At 46.9% G+C, this 15,485-nt stretch overlaps 1 protein-coding gene across 1 annotated transcript; it reads left to right on the forward strand.

Annotated features, from left to right (window-relative positions):
- Window positions 1–465: 465 nt before the first annotated feature.
- Window positions 466–11,865, forward strand: LOC119374867 (neprilysin-1). The gene is made up of 3 exons (XM_037645067.1): window positions 466–606; window positions 4,156–4,236; window positions 9,784–11,865. The coding sequence occupies exons 1-3, from the start codon at window positions 466–468 to the stop codon at window positions 11,863–11,865; spliced, it is 2,304 nt and encodes a 767-aa protein (XP_037500995.1).
- Window positions 11,866–15,485: the final 3,620 nt, after the last annotated feature.

The raw sequence follows: 15,485 nt of genomic DNA on the forward strand, positions 1-15,485 counted from the left end.
GTGCTTCGGTTTTGGGCTTCAGCCACAACAGTGTTTCTGATGCTGTTAGAGCGTTACTTCATGAAACAAAACGAAATGCGTTTTTAAATTCCTAATTGGAAAGGTATTCGATAGTAGCAATGAATCAATAAGAAAACAAATTAATAAAAAGAATACGACGTTCGGTAACATATTAATTTCATTATTCTAATTTCTAGTTAGGATGAGTAGTCTGGTCTGAATGTACAAATAATTATTGCACTCGTTCTATTATATGTTTGCTTGTATTTTGTGTTTATTCATTAGTTATAACTTTAAAACTTCATATCAAGAGTTCTTGGCCAATCCCCCAGAGTGGGTATGAGCCATGTGTAGAGACACATCATCATCATCAACCTCAACCTCGCTGCTCAAGACGCCTGTACACACATCACCGACCTCAAGTCTCTGACCTGCTTAAGTTCAGTGGATTCCTGTATCTAGGAAATGGCCGACGCGAGGAAGGCCAGCGTGGCCTCTGCAGTCTCCAAGTATTCCTCATCCGGCAAGTCGTCCTCTTCGACCAACTCCAAGGACAGCGGGAAGGTCAAGAAACCGAAGATGTCGCGGGTTTCCGAAGAAGGCAAGGTGAGTGCGAAGGCGATTGGAAACCGTTTCCTGTTAGTATGAAATATTGCGTGCAAAATCAAGGGAAGCTACTGTGTCGGCTTATGTGCTATAGTTGGTATTGCTCTGTTGAGCAGGAGGGCGCGGGGATCGACTCTCAGTCACCACATTTTGACTAGGGTGCAGCATGCATTAGTGCGACACAGAAAACAAAACAAGACCCAGTGACCCCGCTCACACGAAATCAGGTGCGAAGTCATGTCAGACACGAAATAGACGCTGAAGTGTAGGAATAAAAGGCTCGAAGCAAGCAAACATTTATTTGCGGGGTAACTAAGTTGATGTCCCTCAAGTGCTACCACTATCCCTCAAGACGAAGGTATATAAAAGCTGCATCTTACCGGTACTTACCTACGGAGCAGAAACCTGGAGGCTTACAAAGAGGGTTCAACTTAAATTGAGGACGACGCAGCGAGCGACGGAAAGGAAAATGATTGGTGTAACCTTAAGAGACAGGAAGAGAGCCGAGTGGGTCAGGGAACAAAAGGGGTTAAGGATATCATAGTTGAAATCAAGAAGAAGAAATGGATATGGGCCGGGCACGTAGCACGTGGCAGGATAACCGGTGGTCATTAAGGGTAACTGACTGGATTCCAAGAGATGGCAAACGCGTGAGGGGGAGACAGAAAATTAGGTGGGTAGATGAGATTAAGAAGTTTGTAGGCATAACGTGGCAGCAGAAAGCACAGGACCGGGTTGATTGGCGGAACATGGGAGAGGCCTTTGCCCTGCAGTGGGCGTGGACAGGCTGATGATGATGATGATGATGAAGTTGATGTCGCAGCCATGATTTCCGAGCTTCTCTCTTCGTATTTTTCTGCGGACCGAAGCACACTGTGCACTACAGCGCTATCACATGTACGATGCCCTCTGCAGAAGCAATAGCCGAATGAGCACGCATGTGCGTAAGCTCGCCTTCCACGTATTTGTCGGGAAAGGAGATGACGCATCTTGTGTTATGAACACGTTCAAGACCTGTTGTGTTTTGGTGCGTGTGAAAAGAACGAATTTGAACTGCATGGAGGGAGCAGTAACACGATTTTGGGGGCATCGCGAAAGAAACATCTTTGGTTTCCCTGTCATGCAGTGTTAACGGTCTTCACCTACTGCAGACAGGAAACACAAAATATTTTAGTTTGATCTCAATGCTCGTCGACCAGCTTCTGCAAGCCAGCCCCAACGCAATGGATATGATATTGACCAGTCAAGATCATGGCGGGGGGGGGGGGACTAGGAGGGAGCGTCACATGACAATTTTGGATCTCAGCCAAAAAAACGAAAGCTGGTGCATGCTGATAATACTATCGTGAGTACGAGGAGAGAGCGGCTGCGGAAGCGGTTGGCTTGTGAACGATAGGTATGCGCTCCCCCAGAAGTTTTTTTTCCTTCACCCATATAGGCAACACAGTTCGCTGCAGCATGGGTTTGCGAACTCTGCGTCGTGTGTGCGGCCGAAATCGCTGTTGTAGTCACTGGACAATTCACTCATCGTTCTCACGTGCAAGAACACCAGACAACAGAGCTGCTGCTAGTACGTCACGAGTTGCTATCCCCACGTGACTTAAGCCTACGTTAGACTGCGTTGTTACGTCAACATCGACATCGGAACCGAAAGTGCTTTAAAAAAAAATTCTAAAGTACTAAAAATATCGCATTCGAAAAAAGCAGCGGGAAACACGAACCACAGAGATAGAACACGACGGGACAGGCTGGCCCGTCGTGTCGTTCGTGTTTCCCGCTGGTCTTAGGGGGCGAAGCTCCTCTTAGTCTAATCTTGTCACGCGTCCGGCGTCCGGCGTAAGGCGTAACCGGCAGTATACTACGACCCATCACCGATCCTTTGCAAACTGCCCACTACTTCGTCTTTGCAAACATCCCACTACTTCCCACTGCTTCCCACTGCTTCCCACTACATCCCACTGCTTCAGGAGCTTCGCCCAAGCTCATCATCATTCATCCGTGGATAAGCTCTGAATTTTTTCATCCAATTTGACATGTACCAACTAGCTCAGCCCATCGCCTTGATACTAAAAATATATTCAATCCGTTCCGAGGAGCCACAATACCGGTTTAAGGGCTTTTGACACGTGTTTTCATTTTGATACGAAGGTAGCAAAATTCTTGTCAGTGCTTCTTGATATAAAGAGTAGGAAGCTTAGTGCGTGCCAGTCTCTTCGTTTGTGTCGTATCGTCTTTTTTGTATGTGTGCGTGTCGGTCTAGCACATGCTGCAATTATGGAACAGCATCTCAGTCGGATGAAATGCGAGAAAACATCACTCACGTGCTTACGTTTATGTGGACGTTAAAGAACACCGCAGCTGATGAAAGCTAGTCGGGAGCCCCCACTACGGCGTTCCTCGACATCGGACCTTGATTTCAGTGCTTAAATACTTAGTTTGTTTAACCGCGCATAGAAGACGCCGAACCTAAGAGTGCATAATTGCGTTCGTCTCGGTGTTCACTTTTTGCGCAACAAATTTATTCCCGAGGATCCCTAAAGAGCCCTACGTTACGTCGTTGTGCAATAGACTTGCTTATTCACAGTTTTCGCACCGTTCTCTGCGACCGCTATATTCTGGTGGAAGCCGCGTTTTCTGGTGCCTCGCACATTGCGCGCTTAAAGCGAGAAGCACTAAGATTTGACAGAAAGTTACATTAATCACTGCCTTTTGTCGTTCATGAGGCGTCACCTGTATTTGGAATGTACGCCATATCCTTGACATCTATTTCACACAGCATTACTTTAATGAGGAACAAATCACTGGCTTTTGTCGTAATTCATCGCATGTATTTGGGAAATCCACGTCACACCAAGTTAACGACAAAAGGCAGTGAGTTGTTTCTAACCAATGTAATCGCCTGTCAAATGTTAGTGCTGCTGTTGATGCTGCTTTTCACAATTATGATGTCGTTGTTGAATTATGGTTTGAGTTGTTTGTAATGAGTGGACAGCTTTAAACCACGAACTCGTTTCGCAATTCGCATGATGCGACGTTTGGGGCGATTGCGTGCTCTGTCATGCAATATTTGCACAGCCCCTAACGTGACCTTGCGCCTGGCACGAAGTTTCCATGTGGTATTTTACCGGCGCAGTTTCAAGCAATGGCGTGGCTCTGCGGTAGAAAAATTTATGGAAAAGGTCGATTCTGTCACGAACTCTGTTTTTTTTTTTCTCAGTTTGCGCGATAGCTGCACTTACACTGATGGCGCTGGCGCACAACATCGCCACCAAAATCGGCTGTCAGCTTAAAACGCTTACGCTATAAAAAAACTTAAAGCATGTGCTGAACATTCAGCACAATCACAGCGCAAGCTGAAGCAACCGCCTTTTAAAAGTTCCTTGTGAGCCCTTTTTGGACGCTTACTGCGAGCGCTGACCATAAAATATAGCGGTTTATTGCCCGCACATTTATCGAAGCGCTGTCATGTGTGGTCCACCCATTACGCAATGTGCATGGCGTGCTTTTGTGTAACGATTAAATGAAACGGGTGACGCGATACGCTCGCAGACTGCAGATGCCTTGGTTGCACCAGAAGCGCCACCCGCGGAAGTGCCTGCACTGGCTGGTCCCTCGAAGGAACCTCCTAAGGTGGGGAAATCAAACGAAAAGGTACGAATTCACTCTATACACCAGGGATGCTCGCATCCAGCTGATAAGTAGGTTTCATTGCAAGCCGGGCCGCATGCGCCCGCGCGTCGTGCGGTCCGGCTTCACCGCGGCACACTAGCTTCAGCCGAGGCCGGCATTGTCGCCGCTGCTCGGGAGATGGTGCTGCGCTCCCGCGGTGACACCACCTGGCGACGATGATGCGCGGGCTTATGAGGTTACTCGTGCGGTCCCCTGTTACTCATGGTACAGTGTACTAGAATATATAGTGTACCCCATATGGTACTTGGTACACTGTACTCTTGGTCCTTGGAGCTAGTGGCGGACGGTCGACTCGCGCTCGTGATGAGCAGGTCCATGGGCAATTCCGGCGATCGTACCCATGGACTCGGCAATGGCAAAGATCCAAAGGGAAAAAGCGCGTACCAATGAAAAGCTCCAATGCTTTCGGCTCCGGATAGCTCCAGGCAGGAAACGTAGTGATCTTCTTGATGAGGGCATGGGCGCGCGGTGCATAGTTAAATGTAGAAGCATTATGCACAATAATGTGTCTTAAGTTTTTTTGAGGTTGTGTTCTAGACAAACAAGAATCTACACTTCCAGAAGAAAGAAAATGTCAAACACGCTACGCGGGATGTAAAATTAATAGCCTACGAAACATTTCTACGACCAGTCTTAGAGTATGCTTCTGTTCTGTGGTCGCTTCTTCACAAAGTAATAAATACAAAAACAGAAAGAATGCAAAAACTGGCAGTCCGTTTAGCACGCGGTAAATACCGATGCGCATATTCCGTTTCAGTTTTGTTAATATTGCGTGAATCTCCGGAAGATCGCAGACGTAAGCACGCGGCTCAAACTTCTTTTTAATATTGTGAGCGGGCAAACAAAAATCAGCAAGGATTTATATGTACAATCTCTAGAACGGTGGTGGGATCGTCTGAACAATCGAGCCTCTATTAACACGTACTGATGCTTTATTTACTCGGTTTTTGCTGATGCAGTTGAGATGTGAAATAGTTTCTCTAACGCAGTTGTAAACCATGAAATGCGACTCAATCTTTAAAATGCGACAAACACTTTTCTCTTTAATGACTACACGCCGAATTTTTAGGCATTAAAAAGCGGGTTTTAGGCGCCAAAAATAGGCAGGGAAAACGTTTTGGCCTCCATTGTCGTAAATATTGGCACAATAAATTTTTACACAAATGCAAATAATTCCAAAGGGAGACGTGCGCGACCTCTGTTTACTGCAGAAAAAAACAAACAAAAAAACATGTCATTGTTTGAGGTAGTACACAGGTACCATCAGTTGAACGTAGCCGGGAAATTGTCCTTTGCCACGCACGCTTTGCAGCACGTGGTCTCTCCGCTTATTCTGTAGCATGGTGAGTCAAGTGTACACTGTCGAATCAATACACACCCCTGTGCCTTTCTTCTCGTCATGAATGAGAAGGGTAGAGCAGGAGCATACATCCAGATCGCTAATAGACCAGAAGGATGGACATTAGTTCCTATTGGCCAGGTCTAATCTGCGTACAACCATTTTCCCCTCTGGCGGCTGAACAGCCTTAAAGGTAAATTAGAAACTAAACACAAGCCGCGTAGCATCATAACATTTTTCTTTCTTCTCTTCGCTCTTCCTCTCCGCCTGAACGGCTCTTCCGCAATTTCGAATTCGCCAACCGCTTGCGCCATGTCAGCGCGGCGGCGTATGCTTGCCGGCGCGTCCCCTATTAACTGCTGCAAGCGTTGCTTCCGGGAGTTGGCTTGACTAGGGTTGAACCCCATAGATTGCGAACTGGCACTGGTGCACGGCACATATATAACTGGCTCAAACTGCGCCGGGAAGCGGAGGTTACATAGTGTTCATATAGCGCCCGTTTTAATCTTCATTTATAGGCGTATCTAGCAGGGCTTAAATTCGGGGGGTGCGCGGGGGGGGCCATTAGGGGGGCTGCCCCCCCCTCGACAGGGTCAACTGTAGCACTGCGGCATCCCTTTGACAAGCACTGAGATGATTTCTTTTATGCATTAGTGTTCTGTGGAGGTGAATTATAGCTCTCCAATCTTTGAGTTAATAATTTAATTACAATTATTTGGGTTGATGGGGAATCATAAAAAAAGAAAGAAAGAAACAGGTTTCATCGTGCTGCTGGATGCAATTGCCCGAGACACTGCACACCATGGGTCACCATCATGTTCGACTGAGCTTCTTGGCACAACACACTTTTGAACAAGGCACCTGTGCGTGAGGCTACCTGTTCTTCAATCAGTGAAGGTTCACCTTCGTCTCTTTAAGTCAACAGTCAAACTTCACTCGTTTAGTTGTGTATTACGAGTCTGTTGCAATGCGAAAGACGCATGTACTTTGCCTACTTTTTTAGGCAGGTACGAGTAAAAATAAGATATAGCATTCTCGTGCCTCAGGTTCTCAGTGCAGTGAGGGAACTGATGTTCTGCTTTGCAGCTAGACTTATTTGATATGAGTTCGCATATCGTTATGCTTTGACATCCCAAGTTACTTTTTGAAACATTATTTCTAAAATGCCCTCTTTTTAGTGGTTGATTGGATCGGCACATTGAGCAAACACGCGAAATAGACTCTGAATGATATATTGCTTTGTGTAGCATTCATAAGCATTTGTTCAATTTTAGAGGCAGTTGGCTTCACTACACTGTGATCGTACCAAACACAAACAACTCCGTATCAAGTGTACCTGGCAAATTTTCGACCATCTCCGATCATGGTAAAAAAAATCGTGCTAGTATATGGGAATGTGAGAAGTAGTTATTGAGGCGCTATATTTCGGGTAAAAAATGTGTTGCCTAGAGGGCGCTTCGAACTTTGGGTACGGAAGGGACACTGTGTCGCGCGAAATAATTTATATAAAATTACTGGTTTGAGCAATTACTCCGAAATGACTTTTTCCTTATGTCAAGGCGCTGATCTTTCATGACTATGATAGTTTATACATTTTTGTTTTAATTTTCACTATTTTTGGCCTAGTCAAAAAAATTGCAAAATGCTGCATGTTTAGCGCTTTTTAGAAAAAGCACATATTTTTTCGGGAGTAATATATGCACATCGCGGGCTTTATAGGTTTCTATAATAAATGATAAAAATACTGCGGGACCGAATGAAGCAGAAACGTTGTCACAATATTGTGTCAAATTTGGAAAAAATGGCATTTTGACTCATATTGCAGCTTCAGTTTCGCAATGTAGCGGTTCAGGCAAAAATATGACCTATACATTGTTCTGTAGTATGTTTTGTTGGTATTACATACAGAAAGTTTTAAAAGAGTAGTTTTTGTTTTAAGCGAGAAAAAATTTTCTAACCTAATAATCACAAGATTTTAGGAAGTTTGCCTTTGCCTCGCCTCCACTACATAGCAGGCCAGCGCAACATTCCAGCGGGGGCTTTTTGGCAGCGAATAATAGAAATCATGCAACTGCTTGTCACTTGCTTTAGTAATACTGCTGTATAAAACGTCAAAAACGGCAATAGGGCACAAATTATGGAATGGTATCTTCTCTCTTGGACCACCAAAGGGCAGGCAATATTCAACCGCTTCATAGTTCAAAGGGGCAGAATTATAGTGTAGTCGATGGCCTGCAGGACAGTTTTGGGGCGTCGTAATAGGCTTCTGATAATTAAGATACACGGTCTTACGTAATAATTAACGGCATAATTAAAATATACTTTGCTTAAGTTGTTTTTATGATGTTTCAGGTATAGGTCGATGCGTGATCGCTTACCACTGGTTTGCATGATGAAATGATGTATCCTAGGTGTACACGTTCGAGATGATTCAAAATCGTGCCCTTAACTGAACCTCATTCGCCATTTCCGGACGCGATTTAACATCGCGTCCTATTTGCACGCAATATGAGGACAGAACATTGCCCTACAGTTAAAAAATATTGTCCCCTATGCTTTCGTTGGCTTAATTGTCCGTTGGTTTCATATAGTTGTCTAACACAGAAAATGAATCCCTCGAACAATTTACTTTCTTCCTTTCATAGCGAGGGCTCGTCTTGGTAGACTTGACGCCTCAGGTAGCATTCGAAGGTTATTGGCCAGCTGCCACCTCGTGAAAAGATTTCTTGGCACGTGACGCCCTTTGGCAAAAAGAGTGTTTTCCACACTCGCCGCCTTGGCTACAAGTGGCGCTGGCTAACACTCCCAGAGATTTAACGAAGGAAAGGGGATTGATCAAGGGCGGTTTTCTTTGTTATGTACAAGCAACAGAGAATGAAGCCAAGGAATATATAGGGTCATTATTTGTAGTCTTTAACTCTAATTTGGTAATTATGATATGAGTGTAAATAATTTAAAATGGACGAAAAGACAACTTGCCGCTGGTAGGGAATGAACCTAAAACCTTGGGAAAAGCCGCCCGATGCTCTAACAATGGAGCTACAGTGGCGGTCGTCCCCTCCTACACTTCATTCGGTATTTCTGCGCTTGGAAACCTTGGAGTGTTAGCCAGCGCCGGTTGTAGCCATGACGCGAGTTTGGAAACTTTTTTTTGCAGTCCAAAAGTTAGAAACAGTGCAATCAAGCCGATCTAATCAGAAATTTTTGCCCAGCTTCGTTGCTTCGAAAGTTAAGTATAAACCTTGCGTAATTAATAAGCAATTAGGCAGAACACAACAAAACAAATGGTGTATATAAATAGCACGCCGTTAGTATGACGAAGAATGTGCCGTTTGTGGCGGAGTCGTTTCGCGCTGCGCGCTGGGGATGAAGAGGTCGTAAGTGCGATTCCAGGTGACGGAACTTTTTCTTCTAGTTTTTTTCTTCGCCATATGTTAGTCTTTACATTTTACAACGCCATATCCGTGACGGGAATGCGTCAGTGGAGCCGTGGTGGACCCCGGCATAAAACACTTTCGTGTTAATATTGACATGCTTTATCCAAATAGTCGGCAACATGCATTTGGCCGCGTCGTATTAGAGTGCGTCGGCATATTTTTAAATTGACGTATCTGGAGTACCCTGTACATGCTTCCTACAAGGGGAACATATACCGTAATTCTACTCGTACATGGGATGCCGCATCACACAGCAGTACCGTGACAACCTCCTCTACCATGAGCTGCAGAAAATATCGCCACACTAACTTTCCCATGAATGGCCACGTTATCTTGAAAGCATGGTATAGGACAGTTCACGTTCTTTCAACGTACTCGAAAATGAGCACATTTGAGCGGCTAGTTCGTTAAAACGCTTCCCGGACAGCACCTTACAAGTTCCAGGAACTCACCAAAGTCTGCCGCGGGGCCATGTTCTGGACGTTTAAAGGTGTAATGCTCGGTGCGCATTATGTCTGCTGAATAATGTGTTGTGCTTTGTACGAATTGAAGCGCTGTTCTGCAGTACCTGTTCTGATATTTGTGCCCACCGATCAGTTAGCCGTTCAACTACAGCGGAGTACGCGTTATAGTATGAAGCTCCCTACCGCTTACCCACTTGCACGAAACATGCCTGGAGTCATCATTAAAGTGTATTTTATTGTCTTGCAGTACGTTGAAGCCAGTGCGAAAGCTGAAGCAAAGGCCAGGTACCGCGGCAAGGTGACCATGCTGCTGGTCGTCCCAGCGATCACCGTTGTTCTCGTCCTGATGGCCGTGGTCATCTACATCATCACTATGGAAAAGCCCCAAATTCGCGTAGATACCTGCAGGAGCGACGACTGTGCTGCCTTTGGCAAAGAGCTGCACACTGCCATCAACTGGTCGATCGACCCGTGCCAAGACTTCCACGCGTTCGTGTGCGGCGGTTGGGATGACCCTCGGCGCCAAAAGACGACCGAATCGAGAATGGTAGCAGCGGCCTTGGATTTGGCGATCCAGGAAGCCAAAGCTGACCTGGTGCAGCAGGGCAACGCACCGCAGCAACGCAGCAAGGCCACCAATTTTTTCCAGAGCTGCGTCATCGCCGGAACGCAGAAGCAGCACAACCTTAAAGAGTTCGCTGATCTCCGGCACTCCTTGGGGCTCGTATGGCCCGAGCACAATCCTAGCGACACGACCCACCCGCTCGACATCATGGTGAACCTGGCGCTGAACTGGGAAATGAACTTCCTCTTCGACCTCGGTGCCGTTGCCGTACGCCAGTCCATCGCCCTTCTTGTCTCCCGCGGTCGCATGGATAACCTGTGGGAGGAGAAGCTGCGGCGTGCCAGGACGATCGAAGCGTACGAGAAATACGTCAATGAATACTACGATGTTCTCAAAGTCAATGGCTCGCAAATTGGCGTGACAGCAGCCGAACTCCTCGATATAGAGAAAACCATAATCAACGCGAAGTACGAGTTCCTGTATGGCCCATCTCGCCAGGACTGGTTCCAAGTGAGCGAACTAGATCGAAAGACACCATCGGTTCGGGCGGGCTTGTGGCTTACTCTTCTAGGAAAGCACGACACGCAGTACAACTGGGAGTGCCACGATACCGTGATAGTCGAGGACGTCAAAATACTGGAGAACCTGGGCCACCTGCTGAAAGGCCTCGGCCATGTCAAGCTGATCACCGGACTGTCGTGGATATTCATTCAGACGCACCTCTGGGCTGTTTACGGGGCGCCTTCGTTGCGATTCAGTGGCACGGAGAAAGAACTGGTGCATATGCAAGAGCGTGGCTGCATGGAATACGTCGGGTCTCGTCTCGGGCTCCTTGGCTGGGCAAAGTATTTCACCGACACGTACCGTAACAAGGAGGACCGACTGCACGTCACCAGTTTCTTGCACCGAATCAACGAGGAGACGAAGCGCCTGATTAACAAGCTCAGCTGGATGAATTCCCAGAACAAGCTGATGGTCTTCTCGAAGCTGGACAACATGTCGCGCGTCGTACTGCCCAGCGACAGCTTTTTTGACGCGAAAAAGAGGGAAGAACTCTACAGCGTATTTCCCGATATGAGCTGCAACACCTTCGTGACGAACCTGGTAATCATGTCCAAAGTTTACCAGAGGCTGCGCAACCACGAACACTTCGCCGACGTGTACAGCATTCGCATGGTTCCGCGGTATGGTCGCGAGCTTTACCTCTATTTAGCGAACTCGATGGCGATCGCCTTAGTGACCCTCAGCCCACCAATGTACTACAAGGACGCAACGCTGGCGATTAAATACGGCGCCATGGGCTCCTTTGTAGCTCGAGAGATGGCCAGGGCGTTCGACGAAATGGGTGTCACGGTGGATGATTCTGGAAAGCGCAAACTGTGGCTCGGGGCCGAGGCGGCAGCAGCGTATGCCAGCAAGGCTAACTGCGATGTTCGCGGAGGCTCGGACAGCGCCGCGTGGCGTCCGATACGCGCGCTGCCTGTCATGCCAGGGCTAGAGATTGCTTTCGAGGCCTTCATAGCGGCCGTGGCAGTTGACTATCGAGCCCCGGTAGACTTCAAGGTTCCTCATTTGGAGATGTTCACTGACTTGCAGATCTTCTTTGTGGCGTACTGCTACTCCCTATGCTCTAAGAGGCCCCATACCATGCGCGATGAATGCAACGTTCCGGCCAGGAACTCGCCCATTTTCGCTGAGGTATTCCACTGTCCCGCGGATTCACCGATGAACCCACCCAAAAAATGCACGTTCTTCGACAGATGAAAGCTGGCGGTGCACTGACTCTTTAGTTGCTAGCGGGTTTATGGGGACTACTTGTGTACCACGTGGACCATTGATGCCAATCTTATACGAGAAAATGCGCATCCCACTGACGCCTCTTTCATATGAATGACGCATGAACTTGGAGGGCAAAACTCTCTGGCATTTTTTCGGCCTTGTTGCTCGTAATATGCTGTCTTTGTACGTTGATGCTGTTTAATACCGTTGTCTCTCTCCCGCAGTCATTTTCCTTCTTCTCTTTTCACTTTTAAACACATTCTTGATTAGTGTAGATTCAATTATTATTGCTCTAAAGTTCCTTGGATACGCGCACTGGACACATTGTTAGCCTGTTTTGATGATAATTATGATTGCGACAATGATGATCCTGAGAAGATCCTATCTTCACTTTAATTCAAGCACAACATCAGTCTTGGTTAATTTGATTAGTGCTCATTAGTTCACTGGATAAGCTCAGTAAAAACTTTGTTAGCGCACTTAGATTGTGATGATAATGATGCTTCTGAGATGATTGACACCTACTCACTCAGTGTGATCGGCGAAGGGTCGGGTGTATCATACGGTCTTCAAATTTTTTCACTTCCTGCTGGAGATTATGGCGTCAATAAATAGAATATTTACTCTTCACGAATGCTAATAGAATACCAAGTCAACCGGTCTACAGAACCATTAAAAACATACGACAAAAGGAAGACAAAAAAGAAAAAACCCAAGCTTGCGCGGAACCGCAACACAGTCACAGCGAAAGCTGGAAGAGCGGCGTTTCCAGAGTCCGTTGTAAGCTCTCTTGGGGCTACTAATACAAGTACACTTGCACGGTACCCACTACGCCATAAATCACAATTTTTGTGAAGTTGGGAAGCACCTACTAAGTCAATATTCGTCATTCGGCGGGGAAGCGAGGTACCAGCTACACGCCTGTAAGGCATTATGTGCACTTTGTTGAAGCGATGACTGATGACGATGAAGAATTATGGCTCAGCCCTTTGTAATGGGTTGGAAGCTTTAAACGGCCCCCCAGTTATGTAATTTGCATTGGTTGACGCCCGGTTGCTATTTCCTTCTCCCGCCATGCTGTATAACATACGTTGACGTGGGAGAGGGGGGGGGGGGGGAGCGAAGAACTTTATGGAGACCCCGAGGAAAGGATCATGCGCTTATGGGCTTCCTTGGCAACCAATACAAGTGCTCTTGCGAGGAACCCACTACGCTATGATTGATTTATATTTTGAGAAGTAGGGAAGCAGGCACTATGCCATTTTTCGTCATTCTACGGACAGCAGTGGTACCTGCGAAACGCATGTAAGCATTATGCGCACTTTGTTGATGCTGTGCCTGATGACGATGAAGATTTATGGCGGAGCCCTTTGTAGTGGGTTGGAAGCATTCAACAACCAACTCGTTGCGCAGTTCGCATTGTGTGAAGCCTGGTTACAGAATTCGCGTTGTGCGACGCTTGGTGCTTATTTTACTCTTCTACCACGCTATATTGCATATGTTAATGTGGCTCCTTCCCGACATGAAGCCTCTATAGGGTCTTTTTGCAAAGCATTTTCAAGCACCGCATGGCTCAGAGGGTGAATACTGGACACCCACGCAGAGGGCTCAGGTTCGACCCTCGTTTCGTCCTGGAACTTATTTCGTTTTTTTTCTTATTTCGAGCGATAGTGGTTACGGACACCGGCGGCGGTGGCGGACAACTACGGCGCCAAAAACGGCCGCTGAAATGATCTCATAACAGCTTTCGCTGTAAAATTGTGCAGCTGCGCGTGTTGGCTTAAGGGCTCGTAGTGACTACTTCGCCAATTCAGAAGATGAATTATGGCGTAGTGGGCACTTCACACCGTACTTGCAGCAGGCATTCTGGGATAGCATGAAACGGCCAATTAGTAAGAGGACGTCATCACCATCGTCCTAATCAATGTTACGCGCGAAGGCGTTCTTTTCTTTACGCCACGCTTGAGGTCTTCAGCTAGAAGTGAATCCAGGCTGGTGACTGAGAAGACGATGCGAACGAGGCCCGATTACGCTCTCGCCTTCTGCTTCTGACGGCGAATCTCAAGCATCCTCCAAGTTTTTTTGTATAACATGATGGCTATGTATATTGTTTTGTGTCGTATAAGCGCAAACTAAATAGCAATAGTTTAGTCTCGAACAAATCAATAAAATTATGAAGTAGCATCATTACATTATGTGGGAGAAAACTTTCGCTTCCAAGTCCAACTACTTGCGATAATGCTTTTAATAAGTAGTTCATATGTACATACGCTAAATCGTTATCAGTGTGTCTTGGCGTGTTCTTCATTGATTATTAGTGATCCTTCTGAGTATGCTTATTGCACGTGACGCTTTAGTCTCTGTATGTTGAATATACATATGCCAGTTAAACTTTCCATTATAAAGAATTCGGAGATATCTTACTTCTTTTACTTAGGGGAATGTCCACATGGTGGAATGAGAGGGAGCTGTTGATATGGTCTTGCAGGGAGAATGTTAGAACTGCGCCTGCGCACCACTTCCGTGCAGTAATGGTCGAACGGATACTGCCTAGCCAACATCCCAAGCTGCATAATACCTCAGCCACGCAGGCGTATGGAAGGCCTCCTTTGTCCTTGTTCGGCGTCTTTTCGACTCGTTCATTCTTTCAGCGCTATGTGAGCGGCTGATATTTTGTTCGTCATGCGTGTGTATTCACACAAATGTACCTCACAAGTTATCACGTTTTCAAAATTTTGTGTCATACTCCTTTACCAAGGAGAACTAACAGAAAATAATGCCAAGGAAAGTATAGGGGATGTTATTTGTAGTAATTAGGATATAAATGTGAAGAAAGTAAAGTGGACGAAGTGAACAAGACTGCGGTATGCTTTCAGGCTAACCATTTTCTGTGGCAAGCGTTTTGCTAATGAATGAACGAGGCATATTGTTAGTTGGGAGGCGGCCACGCCGCTCCAGCAGTAAACGAGACAGTCGGACCATGCCAACAGAAAAACAGCGCAGGTTTTATTCACACTCGTGAATATATATAGGAAACTAAAGGGGAGAGGGAAGGGGGATAAAGATTGCGCACATGCGCACTTGAGAGCTTGGGCCGCGTCGTTCAGTGGGTTACCGCATTTCTTCCCTCTTAGTAGCCAAAACGCACGACCGGTTTCTTGGCTCGTGTGGAGCGCCGTAGTACGTGTGGTTGCGATTCTGGGGTACTCTGGGAGGTAGCCGGCGCCGTTGTTTCTAGTCGTACCGGCCCCGGGGAACCCGTTGTAGAGGGCCTCGACATGTCTTCGGCTGCTGGCGTTTCATCTGTGCTCCGCTTACGAACTTGATCCACGTGGTGGCGGACAAGCCCATCCACAGTCTTTACCTCCAGGAGGCGAGTGCCACGCGTAGCCTCCACTGTGCCTGGGGACCACTTGTCGCCGGCGCCGTAATTTCGCACGTACACGTAGTCTCCCGGTGCGAAATTCCAGCCTGGGTCACTCGTAGCTTTGGCAGGATAGACTCTGGAAGGAAAAGACATCTCCATTCTTGTGCGCAGACGATAGCCTAATAGCCTCTCTGAGGGCGAAAGACCCTCCTGGTGTGGTGCGTTCCGATAATTGCAC

This window comes from Rhipicephalus sanguineus, chromosome 11 (genome assembly GCF_013339695.2).
Source record: "Rhipicephalus sanguineus isolate Rsan-2018 chromosome 11, BIME_Rsan_1.4, whole genome shotgun sequence".
Classification (NCBI taxonomy): Eukaryota; Metazoa; Arthropoda; class Arachnida; order Ixodida; family Ixodidae; genus Rhipicephalus; species Rhipicephalus sanguineus.